The sequence below is a fragment of the Phalaenopsis equestris genome, unplaced genomic scaffold (genome assembly GCF_001263595.1).
Source record: "Phalaenopsis equestris unplaced genomic scaffold, ASM126359v1 Scaffold000258, whole genome shotgun sequence".
Lineage (NCBI taxonomy): Eukaryota > Viridiplantae > Streptophyta > Magnoliopsida > Asparagales > Orchidaceae > Phalaenopsis > Phalaenopsis equestris.
Genome location: NW_018164700.1, coordinates 518,845 through 537,892, shown reverse-complemented (window position 1 = coordinate 537,892; position 19,048 = coordinate 518,845). Strand labels below are relative to the sequence as shown.

At 33.9% G+C, this 19,048-nt stretch overlaps 2 protein-coding genes across 2 annotated transcripts in view; both read right to left on the bottom strand.

Annotated features, from left to right (window-relative positions):
* Positions 1–4,422: 4,422 nt before the first annotated feature.
* On the bottom strand, positions 4,423–9,279 carry LOC110024562 (peroxidase 51-like). The gene is made up of 4 exons (XM_020724605.1): positions 8,943–9,279; positions 8,658–8,858; positions 8,009–8,174; positions 4,423–5,012 (listed from the first exon to the last, which is right to left on the bottom strand). The coding sequence occupies exons 1-4, from the start codon at positions 9,159–9,161 to the stop codon at positions 4,600–4,602; spliced, it is 999 nt and encodes a 332-aa protein (XP_020580264.1). The 5' UTR covers positions 9,162–9,279; the 3' UTR covers positions 4,423–4,599.
* Positions 9,280–16,436: 7,157 nt separating this feature from the next.
* Positions 16,437–19,048, bottom strand: part of LOC110024564 — a 37,101-nt gene continuing 34,489 nt past the window's right edge. The window contains exon 13 of the mRNA XM_020724608.1: positions 16,437–16,464. The gene's annotated coding sequence lies outside the window, so the exon portion shown is untranslated. The remainder of the gene's footprint in view (positions 16,465–19,048) is intronic.

Genomic DNA, 19,048 nt, shown 5'->3' with positions numbered 1-19,048 from the left:
TTATTTGGGATCTCATTCAAAAAATTTATGGAGTAAATTGATATTTTAATGGAGTTTGGGATTAAAAAGAATATCTTCATTTTTTTTTAGTTTAATTATTATTAATTTGATCAATTAGGGTAATTATGTTTTTTTAAATGATTTTATTTCATTTTTATTTTTTTATTTTAAAATTTTAATTTAAGGAAAAAATATTACGTGCAGATTAGGGGTGTACAGTTGAGTACCTTATTAAAGATTACTATATATTCTATTATAATATATTCATTGTCATTTAAATATTGCAATATATTTTATTTTTGTGAAAGCAACTTATATGTATGATTAGTACAATATACCTTTATATATGATTGGAATTTTTTTTTAATTATATTTTTGGGGCATTAACATATAATACATACAATTCTTATGTATTTACATGTCTCACATCTATGCTATCATATATATATATACACATTGCATTGAAATTGTTAGTATCATGTCAAAAGTAACACTATTGTCACTTATTAAAAGTAAAATACACATTTTCATGCTTAGGTTTACAACATTAAAATGTTATGTATGTAGAATTGTAAATATGCAAGTTGATGGGTGAGATATGTATATACATAAGATCTGTGTGGTACATTTGTAAATTTTCCTATATTTTTTATGGCCGTGTATGTAAAAAGCTCTTTTTGGGGTTTACATTGTGAATTTGTATTATCATAGCTATATCTAATAGAATAGATTTATAATATAAAGGGCGAGTCCTATTTGTGGTAGACCGGATAATAGTGCTTAGTAAGATTATTATTTAAGACATTCCAAAAATAATTGTTAATTTACAAATAATTAAAAAGCTGATTAAACTTTTATTAAATATTAATATTATTACAGTACAAGGAAAAAATAAATAAATATATAAACTTTTAAAAAAATTAATATTTTTAAATAGAACATCTAAATTCCACAAATGAGTTTTTTTCATGAGAAATCATCTAAGTTATCATTCTATAAAAAATTTATAAAGTTTAGTGTAATTGAATTTTCTTATAAAGATTTAATTAAACATTTTAAAACTAATTCTATGGAAATAGAACTGTGGATAGGGCTGTAAACGAGCCGAGCTTGAGCGAGCTCAGGCTTGGCTCGTGTTCGGCTAGTTCGAAATTGTTTGTGTTTGAAATCGGCTCGTGAACAGTGTGTTCGTGTTTGGCTCAATTTAAATGTTCGTGTTCGTGTTCGACTCGAAATTGACTCGTTAAAATTAAACTGAAAAAATAAATGTAAAGTGTTGGATTCAAACATGGATCTAATGAATACAAAAGAAGGCGCATAACCACATTACCAAACGAGCAATTAAGTTTTAAAGTTAGATATAAATATATATAATATATTATTATATAAATAATATGTGTAATATATTATTATATAAATAATTATATAATTTTTTTTTTTATTTCAAGCTAAAATGAGCCGAACACGAGCGAACAAAGAGCTGTTCGTGTTTGGCTCGTTTATAATTTAAGCTTTAAGAACTTGTTTGTGTTTGACTCGTTTACTTAACGAACGAGCCGAACACGAGTTGTTCACGAACAACGAGCTTTTTTGACAGCCCTACTCACAACCTGATTCTCTAAAGGGCATAACTCTTTGACCTATGTAATTATTTGTGTTCGGTTCGTTTACTTAACAAACGAGCTGAGCAAGAGCTATTTAACGAGCCAAACACGAACTGTTTGCGTAAAACGAGTTTTTTTGGCAGCCCTAACTGTGGAGCATAAATTAAGGATTGCCAAATGGGCCCGACAGTACAACTTGAAGAGCTTCATCTCTTTAAAGAGTCAGGTGTACTTAGACCAAAGAATTTCTTATACGAAAATTCAAAAGAAATATTCTTAGGCCTCTTAAGATGGTCACGTACTCTACGACCACACACAGATCTCAAGATATATGCCTGCTGTGCCTTTCTTCCTTTTAAAGATATGTGCATGCAGTGTTATTCAGCTTAAATTGATGATCCTTAGCTTCAAGATCAGAAGCTTTTAAATTTTAAAATACACCCATTATATGAATAAACAGGTGATATAAAAATAAATTATAAAGTTTTGGGTGTTTAGATATGTAAATACAAAGGAATTATGTGGGCTTGAATTCGACGATGTAGGCTATGAGGGTTTTGATTCTTTTATGGATAAGCAAAAAATGGAGAGTTAGTTTTTCCGGCCGGTTTTAAACCGTGGAATGTCCGATTTCACGATTTCATTTTAGGTATTAATGTTTACGAGTAATGAAGAAAATTTAGTTATGAAATTACGTTCTATAAATTTATTATGGAAAGCTTTGACCAAGATATGTTTCTGTTGGATGATTAGATCCAATCAATTAAATTTTTATCTTTTTTATAGAAAATTTGAAGTGGTGTTTTGACAAGAGATTGCGGGTCTATTTGGAAAGCTTATTGTCTTCTTCGCTTTTCAAACCGCCACTACAACTCTGTTTGGATAATTGTTTTCTTGTTTTTTTTAAAAAAAAAACTTATGTGATTAAAAACTGTTTTTTTCAACCTGAGCTGTTAAAGTGTTATGACTATCAGAAAGTTGTGTTCTAACTTGTTAAAAATAAAATAAAATTGTAATAGTTACTGTAATATTTTAAAAAATAATTTTTTTTTAATTTTTTTTTTTGCAGTTGCTTAAAACCACCCAAAATAGACTCTTGATGACATAGTGACGCTTGAGAATGTTGTGAAAGCTAGGGTTGCTAGTGAAGAATGACATGTATATGGTTAGTATCGTTAATTAAAACTTTATTTTGGATTATGCGACAAAAAGATTTTGTTGAATTCTTTTTGGATGCAAAGTCATTCATTTCTCATCGGTTCATACAGTCCAGAAGAGACCTTGCAAATGAGTTAGAAAAGAGCGACAAATTTTAGAGAGTCTGTTTCATTATCGATGATGGTGAGGAAGGGAAGCGGGAGACATAGAAAGTCTCTCGAGCTTCCCCCTTTTACTTTCATGTTTATACCATCCTTGAATGTATTTACCTTAGCTAGTAGGGCTACAAATAATAAATAAATGTTGAGTTGTAAAATATTTAAAAAAATGATTCGTTGAGGCTATGTTGTACAGAACCTATTAAAACTCATCGTTGATAAGTTTTTAGTGTTAAGTTGGACTCCGATTTCATGATCCCGCCTCCCGCCTTCCAATCCCGCTCCTGCCTCCCTTTCACGAAAAGTCGCTAACTGTTCCCGTCTCCCGATCGCGAAAGGCCGCGACCGCCACCTTACGATTTTGCGAACCGTTCTCGCCTTTCTCTGACGCGAAACGAAGCATCTATTTGCTCCCTCCTGATAAAAGGTATCGCACGACTCTCCTTCAGTAAGAGAAGTCACGGTGTTCTTCTTCGGTTACCTTCGGATAAAAGAAAGGCGCAAGAAGTAGTTTCTTGCGGTGAAGGAAGAAGAAAGAAGAAGAAGATTGTTCTTCCTTGGCTTCTTCTTGGTGGCTTGTGGCAGAAAAGAAATTTATTTATTTCTCTTGTAAGTTTGTCTTCTTCGGTGTATCTCGGTATAGAGAGAGAAAAAAAGAGAGAGAAGAAGAGAGAGCAAAGAAGTGAGAGATTTCTTTTGTAAGTCGAGGTGATCGACTGGTGTAAATTCCTCAAGTAGTAAAATCTTTTGCAACTCCGTGGACGTAAGCAATTTGCCGAACCACGTAAATCTATGTGTTCCGCTGTGTTAATATTTTCTGGTGTGAATTTTCTCGTTCTATTTTTTCGCTTCGTCGATCGTTCTCCTGTTTGATTTATATATATATACCACAACAACTGGTATATTCATAGATCTCACAACAACATTCAAATGTCGACGTCATGCAATCAATTAATAGATTTAAACGATATTGGAACAGAGTTTTCATGTCGTGAAAGACTGTTCATCAAACTTGATGACATAACTCGATTGATGCATGTGAGCTCGGTCGAAGAGCTCACAGGGTGTAAGCGAGCTCGATAAATGATCTTAAAAAGCTTGGAAGAACTTGGTCAGAGAAGCTCACTTGAATACTCGGCACCAACGAGTTCAACCAAAGAAGCTCTCGTAAATACTGACACACTTGGCAAAGAAGATCTCGGAGTAACTCTGAGTGACAAGTCTAATAGTTATCACGCCCAAAGATACAGCTAACATGTATAATCGGTCCGGTCTCGGCCAGCGCTTCAAAATTTGTGATGAATAGGCTTGATCTATTAGACCCAAAAACCCATTTAACCAAGGTACCAGTAAGTGTATACACACACGTACCATTTCTTTTAATTTTATAAGATTATATAAACTCAAGCTCAACAAATTTTTTTTTAATCCTTGTTTTTGTAGCATTTGCTTGAAAAAGAAAATCTTGTTTGCGAGCACCAAAACATATGACTAATGTAAAATAACATTATGGTATTCATATGCCATCACATCACTTCCCTCTACAAAAAATATTCATTAAACAACCCCTTATTCCGTCCTCCATCCAAATCTAACACACAGCCTCCCTCTTATTCCCACATCAATCTATTATTTCCCCAATCAAATCTCAAAAAATTAGAAACAAAAAATAAAATATGTTAATTAAAGACCGAACAATCCCGGCGAATATTTCCCAGTGCTGTACTTGTCTTGACGCCGACACGACCCAAGCGAGTCATGGCAGCAATGAAGGCATTGTTGAAGGCGTTGGAATTGGCGGCCCACGTGTCGACGGTGGGGCGAGACCGAGAATCATCGGCGAGGGATTGGTCGGACGTGAATAGCCCCATACGCTGCTGCAGGTTGCTGAAGTATAAGTTGTCGAATGTCCGAGGGGTGATGGGGTCCATATTGATTGCTATGTTGGGATCCACGTTGCGCGGACACATTCCTTGCAATTGCTTTGCGTACGTTTGGTTTAAACTCGGATCTATTGCTCCTTTGCGGCCGCCAAAATCGTAGATTCTATTCGCAAATCTATTGCAGTGTGAGAACCCCAGTGTGTGCGCAGCTGCGGAAATCATATCGGATGTAAGATTCAAAGATAGTGAATATAATTTAATTGGAGAATTTACATACGTACCACACAATTGGTATGTATTTACATATGTAACACATGAACACATAAAAATTTCATATTTCTACTCATTAAGTTTTATTTTTAACATTATATCAAGCATATCACTCATCTTTTAAAAATGAAATTTATTTTTTCACATAATTTTATGACACCAAGATGCTATAAATGTAAATATGAAAGTTTAGATATTAGATATATAAGTACATGAGAATAGTGTGTGGTAGGCATGCATATTTCTTGATATGGAGAAATTAGCTTGCTAACATTTTTTATAGTGAAAATGTTGATTTATTTTTATTCTTAGAAGTTACATCAATTGATGAATAGTACTAAAAAGAAAAGCAATCATTAGCCTAAGAAAAAAAGGGTTACTTATTATTTTCATTATGCCTGAATTAATATGACAGAAGACACTTCACCTAATTCTTATAGAATAGCAAGTAGGTCTAGTTGAAGAAAGAAATAACCTTCTTTTTATATCCATTTATATATATTTCTTTATCTCAATAATCAGGCAATAACAGGAGAATTTCTCACTAAAGGTTGTATATTAAAAAACATAAAAACATGGACATAGGATTTGTGCAGGGCGTTTATAATTGTTTGAACACGTAGTTGTGAAATTACACTTGTTGTTCAAAAAATTGTGATGGTCATCATAAATTTATTTTATTTTCAAAAAGTCAAACTATAACCACCGCACTAAATAAGGTCAAAACACATCTTCCCATCATAATTTTTTTGAGAAAACAGATAAAAGATAGTTTTGCCAAACACCTGCTCTAAATGCATCCTTAAAATCATATAAACGACTAGAAGGCGTGCAATTGATATAAAAATATCTAACAACTACTGACAGGATTTGCTCCTAAGAATAGCGTAATGGTTGGAAATAACGAAAAAATAATGTGAATATTTTTATGATGTCTGCCTTGAGAGAAAATTTAAAAAGAGAAAAGAAACAAAATTGTGGAGGGGAGACCGTTGACATCCTCGTGCTTGCCGGCTGTTGCCGTTCCAGAATGCCCAAACTATATTATATATTATTGGTTTTACATTTATTTATTTCTCCAAGCATTTTATATTACAGTTGTAGTAATGAATAAAATTGATCTGAATGAGGCACACAAGTCGCTCGTGCAGGAGAGCAATCTAACAGACCAAAAAAATATAAATGAAATATAATGTTCTTCACGGCCATGAAATTATTGTATATACAGCCGTTTTTGGATTTCTTTTTAGAGATAGACAAGTCTGCTAATCTTCTGAAGAGAATAGAAAAAAACAATTGGCTATTAATGGTTAATTGGTTATTCTATATTCGAATAGTCATCAGGCGGCTTCCCTCGATTTTTGGTCACTTCCTTCTCCTCTAAGCAAATATATAAAGATTGTTATCCTCTCCTATTTTTTTATTTCAAGGAATTTACATGCATAATATTTAAAATTTTTTTTTTAATAATTTGCAACAAAAGCATTAATAAATATTAAATTAAATAATTTTACATCTACACCAGCCATAAATCTCTTATTTGCAGTGCAAAATTATAAGTGAAAAGGAAATAGAATTTAAGAAAATAAAAGAAAAAAAACAAAAGGAAGACGAAAGAGGTATGTAGCGACAGAGGTAAAAGTTTCCATGATGTAGCATTTAGTGGTACCCACGCGCCTGTTTTATATCCTATGGCCTTTATTGTTAGTATTATTCCCACCATCCTCTTCACAAATTGAAACGTGCCATAAGGCCAGCATGAGTCTCCCTTAAGAGAACAAATACCAAAACCTGCGCCCTAAATCACGTGCACACTTACAGTTTAATGAGTCCCAAAACTAAACCAGCTCTCTGGGCCGCCATTTGGGGGGCTAAAAAGAATAGCGAGAATTACATACCTACCACGCAATTTCTATGTCTTAACATATCAATCACTTTTAAATTTTTAATTTATATCTGTAGACCATCAGATTTATATCTAAAACATAAGAATCTGGTAATTTCTACGCAAAAAAAATTGAAGTTCGGATGGTCCGGCTGGTAGATATGCAAAAGCCCAAAAAGAATACGAAAATTTACGTACATGCCACAAAATTCCTAGTTATTTACAAATTTAAGCTCTAAAATTTGAGATTTATGATATTTAGGTTAGGTCTGTAAATATGAGAATTTATTATTTTCATACATATCACACAATTTTTACGTCTTTATATATCTAGCATTTAAAGATTGGTATTTGCGCTAAAATGACAAAATAGTCATTGACTATATACATGATTTGTTTTTATCCCATAATTTATAAAAGTATCACAATAGTTCACATATTCTTTAAATTAAGACTGTAGCAGTTTCCATAGAGGACAATTAGAGCTCACTTTTAAAATAATTAATGATTATTTTGACAGATCTATAAACTCTCAGACTAAAATAGATATTATACAACCAATGACACTTCACTCTTTACACATTATATATGGAGAAATCCAACTTTAAAATTTTGAGCCAGCAAAGCATTCCAATTTGAAGCAAGTGAAATAGTGCTCGGACATTCGGATGCTTACTTTAAATTCGTTTGGGAAAAAAGACATTCCGTTCAAGTTAAGCTACATGGTCCAAAGGCGGCAGGGGAATCTTCTTAAAAGAGTGGTGCTCCAATAACTTTTAGATTTTTTAGGAATATTTTATTTTGATATAACATTATATACACAAAATTAAATAACTTTATATTGTAAAATTCTTAGAATATGTCTAATAATTTAGAGAATTATGCCAACAAAAAAACAAATTAATCAAAATTCAAAATTTCATCTTTTTAATTATAATACCACATGCGCAACAACCTAAATCATTCATTTAGGAAAGCCAAAGCATCTCTCTGGCGGTATGTTGTACCGGAAGACTAAACGTGAAGAGTCAAAGCAGGTTGACTTCGTACCTGACAGGGCGATCATGTCCGTTTGGGAGAGCCCATTAGCAGCGAAGAGGGAGTTGAGCTGGTTAAGGTTGAAGTTCGGCTGGGGCAGTTTACCATTGACGCTCGCCGCCGTGGAGACGAGCCCGTCCAGCCTCCCCAGCTCCACCACGAACGATGGTCCGCCGGCCTAAATCAACACAAGCAGCATATGATGGTTAGAAGAACGATTAAGAAAAAAAAAAACGATAGGTATTTGAAATTGATTGAAAGTACGGAATTATTCGACAATGATTATTTTACAAGAAATTGATTTTAATTTGCCAAAATGAACCTGTAATCATCAAAGAGTTGAAATTCCATAAACTAAATTGATCAAAATTATCATAATTCATAAGAAAAAATTTTGTTGCCCATCATAACTCAACAGAAAAACTTGAATCTAAGCCGATCGATTTCAGTAATTTTCTAAAAAAGCTAGCAAACTATTGAATTTTGTTGATTCCAAATTTTTTTGATTATTTGGCTCCAAAATCATCACGAATGAGTTACCAAATGCTGCGGAAACAGCTGAAGCCATTGCAATGGAAACATATAAGCCAAAACTCTTATGCTGCTGGGGCGGGAAACAGAAACGAAAACAAAATTTAAAAATCAAAACAGGGAATCGAACCAGGGAGATGACATCGCGGGCGGCCATGGTGAGAATATCAGCACAGGACACCTTATTTCGGCATTGGGCGACAGCATCTACGGCAGCCTTGGCCTTGATGACGGTATCAAATCCATCGCCGGCGAGTGAGAGATTATCCGAACTGTCCTTTTCGGCATTATTGTTCGCCGTCGATGCCACCATCACCGATGCATCACAGCCCTGCATGTCACCGAATAAGAAGATCGATCGCAAACAAAGACTGAGAACGAAAATAGAATCGAAGAAATTAAACATGTGAAGTACGTTAACGAAGCAGTCATGGAAGAAGAGGCGGAGGGTTCCGGGAACGGTGACGATGGTTTGCTGAAACTTTTGGGTGACGGCGTTCCGCACAATGCTTTCAACATTAGGGCAAATTTTGGAGTAGTAATTCTGCCGGAGTTGGGCGGAGCTCGGCTGAATCAAGAGACAAGTGATACTGATTGCGACGAGTAGCAATTGATCGAAGTTGAGCTTCGCCATTGATAGATCTCTGCTAATAATTAAGATTATGAGGGTTAGGTGTATGAGTGATCGGTGAATGGGAAGGATGGGAGGAGAAGAGGGGTATAAGAAGGGGGGGAATGGCGGGCTCGGCCAGCTGGCATTGGGAATCTCCTGTACTGAAAAAGATGGCGGAGAGAAAAGGGTAGGAGACTGGATAAATTAAATAAATAAAAAAAATTCATGATTAGCGTATGAATTATATTTGCTCAGAAATTATGAAACAAATTTTAAGGATTTTATATGAAACAACTTATAGTTTTGACATTTGGATAGAAATGCAAAAGTAAGAAATTTTTTAGTGTCGAGAAATCAGGGCGAAGAAAAACATGAATCGACATAAATCCAGAAGAACACACAAATATTTATGAGATTCGACAAAGATGTCTGCATCCTCGGGAGCATAGTTGCGACTTCTCTTTTCAATATTCAGAAAAGAGTACATAAACATAGTTTAGCTCTCATAAGGTTACAGACATGACATATATATAACTCTATAGTACAATATGTAATTATTTAAATTACTAATGTACCAAACTACAGGGTGTTGCCCCCGCACTAGAAACCCAAATAATGAAACTCCCCCGATTGGACAGACTTTCTGCTCCACTCTGCTCGTGGGCTCCGCTCCGCTCCAGCATCGGTCCCATTTATGGTATATGAGTCATACCTAATATTTAGAACAGAAATGATAGCTTAATTTATTATAGTTTTGTCGAGGGCAGCAAAATTTTCATAGTTATTCTTACAATTTCCATATATATCATATGATTTTTATGTATATCTCACATATAAACTTTCATATTTTCATGCATGTCACACAAATATTTAACGGTATATATAGAGAATATTACTGTAATTATTTTTTTTGAAGTGAAATATATTTTTTTATGTTTAGATTTATGTCACTATTATGTTATTAGTGTAGATATTGGACATTTTGGTGTTAGACATGTAAATACATAAGAATTGTGTGGTATGTATGCAAATTTTCCTATTTTGTTTTGTTCCTTGTAATTTCCTAGTATTCAAATACATCCTAGAAAAATGTTATTATCTAACAAAGCTAAGGGATTATGTTATTCAAGCATGTTGAAATAAAAGCCTGTATTTGTCCTTTTTGAGATAAGTGCTGTTGACATAGTTTTATTCACGATGCAAATAAAATATATTTCATTAAAAATTTATATGAAATAAGTAAATCAATTTGTAATTTCATCTTGTTTTTAAAGCTTTATGTGGATGAAAAAAAAAAAAAGAATTTCAAATTTTGCTAATTTTTCCCTTCTCAATTAAATTCACACATTCAATTTTATTCTTCATATGTACATAAAAAATATGTCAACATAAATCTTGAGGTAATACGAAGATATGACAGGTGAGGTCCATTGTAAAATGACGTGGTAGCCCAAAAGTTCGTCGAGTTCATGTTAGTCAAAAGTCATCTAAACAGATCATATAGAACACACCTAACTGACACCTCTTGTCTCTAGAGACAACCTTCAGCAGGTAAATTAGTCTTCAGGATATGGTAACTCACCATGTGCTCGATGGTCTAGTTTTACTTATTCAACAAGAATTTCCTCAGCGAAAAATGAGTGTTGAAGGTTAGATTAATACGCCCGATTGGCTAATGGCCAGTCCCGCCGACTATCTTTAGAAATCCAGTCAGTCGATTCTATCTAAAGAGTTCGTCAATTGATGGTTCCTATCTAGTAGGCTGATTAGCAGTATTAACCACCTCACCTCATCAGCCCAGACGGCCAAACAAAATAATTGCAAGGCCCTGGGCCGTCGGCAGTTGCAAGAGACGGTGGCGGCAGACAGCTTGTGTGTGTGTCAGTGTGTGCGCGCGTGCGTGGGAGGTGTACATACGGTTTGGCGGTCGGCGTCGATGATGACAGGAGAGCGATAGAGGGTAGGATACTGCGGGCAAGCGGCAGCAGCGAGCGGTGGCCTCCACCCATCTCTTAAAAAATCTTACAAATTTTTATTGATCTCCCAAGATAAAATATTTTATATGTTAATTGTATGCTTCGATTCTTCATTAAAATACATTTTTTTAAAAACAAGACTTGAACAGTAGAGTTTGCTGTGTGCAATAATTTACAAACCCGACGGAAATTCAGGAAGAAAAATAGATAACCGCGGCGAGAACTGGTCGGAGTTTGGTGCGGTTACGTCTTTGAGCGAAAAACACGGCTTCTACACTAACCACACTGTGCCACGTATAACTTTTGCCACGAGGCAGAAGGTGCCAAGCGGTGCACCCGAAGAACCGGTGAGATAGGTATCCATGTCACGAAGATACAGCTAGACAACACGGACGTGTGATCAAACCTTTAGAAGTCAGCGAAAAATATAAATATTTAATATATGAAATATTTTATATATCGTAATATCACAAGAAATGATAATTAGAATTGATTAATAGTTTATTAGTATTAAAATATTAATTAAGTTGATATTTAAAAAAAATATTAAATTTAATTATAGTACTAACAACCAAAGAGCTAATGCCAAAAATATTGTAATTTAAACAAAGGAAAATGGCTTAAATCCAGCTTAACATCATGATTATGTCATTTTCAGTAATATGATATAAAACATGGTGATCGCGATTCCGTGTCAAGAGTCAAATAACCAACTAATATTTATAATTTTTTTTTATAGGAATCAAGCGAAAAAAATAAATATAATTAATTAAAAAGATAAGAAAAAAAAATCCAATTTGATTTCTATCTACATCTTGTAAATCAATGAGCATGAAAGTTAGGTTTGGAATCTTTCAAATTTGGGTTAGTTGAATTTGATTGAATTATAAATTGAGTTCAATGGGCTTTCATAATTTGAGGGAGTGCAAGATGGAATTGTAAATTATGTTGATTTTTCACATATATGAAATAATATTATATTTTAGGGGCATTAGAATTAATATCACCTAATTCTTTTCTATTTATATTTTGTTGAATCCTGATTTGTCTTGAATCATGGTGAAGGAATAGAGCGTACGACAAGAGAGAAGGGGGTGGGGGAGAGTGTACAATAATGAATAGTAGTTTAAACTGTTGATTAGTCCTTTTGGAGTAAATGATTCCCCTATTTATAGAGGATGAGATACAAACTATATACAATTATATTATCTGACAGTGTTTTAACGGAGGTCTTACAAGATAATTTAAGTATTTTATATATATAGGTTTTTGGTTTAGTCACCCAATTATTTGGTCTGCCGGAATTAGTCGGAACTGGTTCAACAAGACTGTTCTCTCAATGAGGGATCCTTCATGGATGCTTCGTGTGGTTATGTGAGGCTAGTTCAGAGCCCCAAAGGGTTCTCAAATAGCTGGGAATATTACATTCCTCCCTCGAGTCTAGTTATAATGAGAGGCAGATCGATGCCTGCGCTCAACTTGATAAACTTCAATCTTTGATTCGTACATTCAACCTCAGCCCTTTATCTTCCGTCTGTGGGCACTCCTTAGTTGCATTCATTTCTACTTTTTTGTCCATTGAATTTTCTCAAGATTCACACATACAAATTTTAAGTAAAAGTTTTATTCATAAATGATAATGTTAAATGTTATGAAAATTTGCAATTATCCTGGCCTAATTTTTTATGTTATTAAAAATTAATTGGCATAAATCAAGCCAAGACCAACGTGCCAAAGTATTAAATCTAATTTGGGGCCATCAACTTGAACAGCTATTGATGATTAGGATCTCCCTATCTCTTAACATGCGAACCACTAGAGTTGGTGGGTCCCAAATATCTAACATGCATTTTACAAACATATCACCCAATTCTTAAGTATTTGCATATCTACCATGTAAATATTCATATTTATTTACAAAAATACTGAAATTTTTAATTGTTATCGCATTTTTTAAAGAGCGAAATACTTTTTTTTTTTTTTTTTTTTATTTGGAAATAGTTTTTTATTTTAAATGATATGAAAGTGTCATAAATGTAAATACAAGAGTTTAGATGTTAGATATGTAAATAAATAAATATTTTGTGGTATTTATATAAAGTTATCAACATGTCACACAATTCTCAAGTATTTGTATATCTAACACGTAAATATTCATATTTATATCATAACGCTCAAATATTTAAATAATATCACTTAAAAATGTTACTATTACTTGCCTTCTTAAGAGTGAAATATATTTTTTTGTGCGTGAGTTTATCATAAAGTGCTATAAATGCAAAAGTTTAGAAGTTAGATTTGTAAATATATAAACATTTTCCAGTATGTAATAAAATTTCCACAAAAAAAAAAATAAATAAATAAATAAATTGGGTAGCGACAAACTCAATAAAACTAGATAATAAGTTAATTTTAAAATTTATCTTTTTTGATATAAGTAAAGTACAAGAATTGATTGATTGATCATATGTCATACGCATCATATAATAAATCTAAATGTCATGAAGCTCATCTTAACTAAAATTTAATCAGCATAGACTTTATCCATTTTTTTCTTCAATAATGATAGCATTATTTAATCATAAATGTTAATTTTTTTTCCTAATCATTTTAAATATTATTATTTAATCCACTAAATTGTCAAAATAATCTTTGATCGTTTAGATTATGTCATGTTAGGGTCCGTTTGGGACAACTAATTTAGTGCGGTGCGTTTTCAACGGGTTTGGGTAAACTGAGTTTTGACAGCTTGGGCGTTTTCAAAACGCTTCACACCGCACATATCTAGGCGTGGTGACAGCTTTCTGGTAGCGGTCTGACTTTTCCAAGAAAACAAAAATTTATAATAGCCACAACACGTAGCTTATCAGCAAATTATTTTTAATCAGCTTATCAACATATTATTCATTAAACTGCAACTGCCCCAAATAGAACCTTAGTCTTACAATTTATAAAAGTCATGTTATTTAAATTGAGGCTAAAATAGTCCACAAAGATAACTATTAGAGTTTACTTTTAAAATAATGAAGAATCTTTAGACAACTACAAGTCTGAGTCCAACACGGCGGCTTTCTACGACTTGAATTTGGCGCCATGTATCGTAGCACACCTCCTCATGCCAAAAATAGTTTAAAATCTAACTATTATCATTCTATAAACTAAAATCAATAATCAAAGCATAAAACAAAACTTTTAATAAAATAATTAAAGTTTATTTTTGTACCAACTTTACAAAAGATGTCTCCTTTTAATTGAAATTTAAAGTACTCATAAAAAAAGTAAATTATTAATTTTATTCATGTAATTTATTCTTTGAATATTTTCAATAGTTGGGAAGGAATGCTTAAATTTTCACAATTATTATTTAAATTATATGATCATTAATGAATTTAAGCATCTTTAAGTTTATAAAAATAATTAAACTTAATTTCTCAATTAAATTTTTCCGAACAAAAAAAAAAACCTGAACACATCTTTTCACGATTAAATGAATTTAAATAAAAAAATAAATATATAATTAAAAAAATAATCATAATTATTTGCTTTAATAAGAGAGATTATTTCCGTATGCGTAACACGTGATTACTTAAAGAAGCCTTTCCAAACAATGAGATGAATATTAAGAAATGTATCCTCTCTACTGAATACTATCAAGTATCGAGGTATTTGAATAAATCAAAGTTTCTAATTCTGATTTATTATAATAAACGTAAAAATATAATCAAATTAAAATGATAAGCCATGAATTAATTACTTAAATCCTAAGTAATTCAGTTCTTTAATGAGGTTTTAAGAATTAAGTGTTAAATAATAAATAAAAATAAATACGTTTACTACTATAGCGTAAAATATTTAATTTGTTTTTTTTTTAATTATTTAAACAATTACATACGAACAAAATTTATACGAGCAAGATGGTCGTCTAATAATGTGCCAAATTGCTTATTGCTGCTTACTTTTGGACATTTCATGTAAATCGTTAAAGTTATCTTTTATTAAATGTCCACTAAAATATTAATCATTGTATTAATCATCTTATGGCCTTTATGGCTTGTCCCTTCTTCAAGCGTTCTATCTGGGGGAGGCCGCTAGGCCGCATCTTATGAAATGAATTTTTTGTCATACATATATATATATATATATATATACGAGATGCACAATTTGACTATAAATGTGTTATAGATGGTCCTAATTTGATTTTGAAAGCTTTCAATTCTTAAATATATATATATATATATATTGTTGAATCCAAATTTGTCCCATAAAAAATGCCAAAAGGGTCAGTGGTAGGAACCAGAGAGAAGAGAGATGAAGAGTACATGCAGACTTATCCCGTGGGAGGCAAACAGAGGTATTTCTAGGTTTTGTGAACCATTTTATATATAAAAAAAAAAAAGATGACACGATGAGGAGAGAAAAGTCCATCTAGAGTATGGGTCTAGATTAAAGAGCAAAAGAAAGAAATCTTTACATGTATTAGACCTCCTATTTATAAAAGATTGAGGGCTACTAAAAAAGAAACTACATCTTTTTCCTTGCTTTATAAGGGGTTACAGGATATTATTGTCTTTTCATATTCGTAACTGATTTTGGTGTCTTTTGTTCTCTCTAGATTTTTCACTCAGTGAATTTCTTTCTTCGGTCGGCCATTTCGCCTGGATGTCGTGCTACTCATGCTTTTGGAATTCTTTCGGGTTTGAATGTAGTGGTCTATCGGATCTGGGTGGCCAACCAAGGATGGTCAGTCGATTAGTCTTATGTGACTGGCCTAGAATGGTTTTTCTGTCACATGAAGGGGGGTGGCTGGCTATAGCTGGCCAACCAATTATCTGAAGGGTGATGGCTGGCCATAGGTAGTCGACGGGTCCTTTGTTGTTGACCAGCCAGGGTGGTCGGCCGTTTGGAAGGTTAAGTTCAAGCTGGTAGACTGAAGAGCTACAACTCTTCATATTTTCTGTCATACATGATTGTCCACTTTTGATCGGTGAAGATGGTCTTTTGATCGGTCGATCTTTGGTCACTCGGTCGGCCTTGAGTTCTCCGGTCAAACATCAGCATTTGATCTGGTCCGTCAGGCTACTTCGAGATCTGTACATGTCATTTTTGGGTGTACATATTATGTTCCCTAATTTTCTTGCTCATTAACAGATCACGCATCATCCCGAATTTGTACAATCCATACCTACATATATATATATATATATATATATATATATATTACGTTTTGCTCTTGAACTTTAACCATGGTGGAAGTCAATCAAGATCTATCTATCTCCCGCATTTGTTTCTTTTCTTGGCTCTCGCTCGCCGTATGTTGTTTTTTCATGGAGGAAGGATCTGAATCTGCACTGAAACACATTGATAAAGCTAGGATGCTAGCCACACTTGTAATAGATCACACAGGTCTTAGGGCGAGCCATTAAGAAAGAAAGTGGCCAAGAAGCCAAATCTGATTAAAGAAGTGAAGGTGGAGTCATCTGACTAAATTTGTGGTATACCCTCGAAGATTACATACCGACATCAGTGGTTGGGACCCGATCTTGAGGGCAAACCCAACTCCCCATGCACCAACTGGTAGCGAAGAGGATTAGGTCATTTGCCCAACCAAACCCGATAAAGCTTGGGGCAAAACTTATCGGGTACATTGGATGTCCCCTATGACCTTATCATGTCTCCTAGAAGAACTGGAGTCAATTATGGCCCGACATGTCAAAGACTTGCGAGCCAAGTTGGATGAGGTGTGCGGGGACGTAGTCTATCTTCGCCGAGAGGCTGCTGAACTCTAGGAGGGCGCACTCATTCAGAGAGTTTACTCTGAGGCTAATCGTGTGAATCAATCCAAGCTCAGCGGTCAAAAGTTATACAGGGGGTTGGTTAGAAGAGCTTTAGTCCTTGCTGAGATGACCGAGAAACAGCTTGTGAAATACTTCCTGTCGAACTAAGTCTATATATACTCATGCTTTTATAATAAATAAAATAATTTTCTTTTGCAAATCTCGATTTTTGTGTTTAACAAGGCACTTTCTCAATTTTTGTGAGGGACGCTTGGGCATTCATTATATTCCTATAAATAGGGGTTGAGGGGCCCATGAATGAGCCTCTTGTCTTTTCTTTTCTGATTTCTCAATTTGCCTTCTACTTTTCATTCAATTTTTCTTTGCTCATTTCTTCGCGTTCAGATGGCTCCCAAGAGAACTCCCCAGACCTTCGATCTATCAACATTATTTTCAATTCGACCATCAAGTTGAGGGCCACCCGTCTAGATGAAAGGGCGACCAGGAGATATGGGAATGACCTGTTAGTTTAACTAGATCAGTTTCAATATGGGTTGTGGCTACATTTATGCCACATGCTTTGAGGCATTCTTAACCAGTACGGGGTCATCCTTGCGCAGATCAAGTCGAACTCTTTGGTGGCGACCATGACTTTCATTATCTTTTGTAGACGAAAGGGCATTCCTTGGTCCTCCGATTTGTTCAATCACATATTATTGTTTGGAGTCGGGTGGCTATATCCAATTCAGGACAACTAATCGGTTCCAAATTGTCGGCCTGAAAAATAAGGGCAATGACTGAAAGCATCAGTTCTCATGACATTTTAGTCTAATCACCTTTTCCAGAAGAAGAAAGACATTGAATAGTCCCGGGCCGAGGGGCCCAATATTGAGGGCCGAATGCTCTGAATTCCTCAGTCAACCGAACCAGTGATCGTAAACAGGGTCCTATTTCCAGGAGTGTTTGGTTGTATGACGGCGGAGTTATGGGTCGCATCAAACGCTGCAGAGGTCCAGCAGGCAAAGGTAGTAGCCGCCCAAACAACCAAGAAAAAGGCTAAGGCTAAAACCAAGGCGAATGAGGCCGAGCAGGAAGCAGGGGTGGTTGAGCGGAGACTGGCTGAGGTATCAGACGGAAAAATCAGCCCAGTAGGTGAGGATTTCCTCTTCCTATTTTCGCAACCACGGTTGTGATTCAACAGATTTCAACCGAAGAATGCACTGTTATTATCATGAAACATAAGACCCATGCTAACTTCGATACTTATCTCTTGAATGCAGCTCCTTCCAGTCGCCAAGAAGCTGGGGGGCCGCTTGGACGACCCGAGGAAGGTTCTTTTAAAGAAGCGGGAGAAAAGGCTGCTTAGCCATCAACTAGATAATACTATCATCTAGCTGATGTTAGATTACCCTATTAAACTTATTTAAAAAAAAAAATTTCTAGATGTTTTTCTGATAATTTTTCATGAGCATCTCTTCGAGGTGCAATAGTACTACAATATCTAAAAATTTACAAAGAACTCAATCAAGAAATAATTATATTAAAAATGCAGAATTACAAGAATATCCTGTAAATGAGGAAGATTTAAATAAATAGACTATCCCTGAAGTAGAAAAAACCTTAATCTAAAAAGTTAGAACTTTTGATTTTAAAAACAAATCATCAATTAAAACTGTTGAACAATCGTTAACAATAGATGAACAAGAGAAAACAATTTCTCTTTTAAACCAAAAAGATCTTAGTAGTTACTTAGAAAATTATAAATATATTCACATAGGCTTAATACAAGTAGCATTTAAACCTCTTATACTTCGAGGATTAAACACTTCAATTTTAGCTTGCTTAAGAGATGCAAGATGCCTAAATTGGGCAATATCATTGATGGGTGTCGTGGAAACTAGCTTATGTCATGGGCCAGTTTTCTTTAACACTTTCTCAAATCTAAGTCTGTCATTAACAAACATAAATCTTTTTTAAGCATCTAAAATACATATCAAATTACACGGGTATAAAATTTTACCTGGATCTGAATCAATCGCAATAATCTATCGAATTCATTTTACATTTATGAATGTTTTATGTCCGAATATTAAAAACAATATGAAGCCAACATATAGATCTACAATTGTAGAAACTAATTTGCTAGCTTCAAATATAA

Bases quoted from the DNA above. Each gene is read 5' to 3' on its own strand.
- LOC110024562 (XM_020724605.1), bottom strand. From the start codon at position 9,161: ATGGCGAAGCTCAACTTCGATCAATTGCTACTCGTCGCAATCAGTATC. The intron at 8,859-8,942 runs GTACTTCACATG...GGTGACATGCAG, and splicing joins TCCATGACTGCTTCGTTAAC to GGCTGTGATGCATCGGTGAT. The intron at 8,175-8,657 runs GTTCGATTCCCT...GTGTTGATTTAG, and splicing joins CCCGCGATGTCATCTCCCTG to GCCGGCGGACCATCGTTCGT.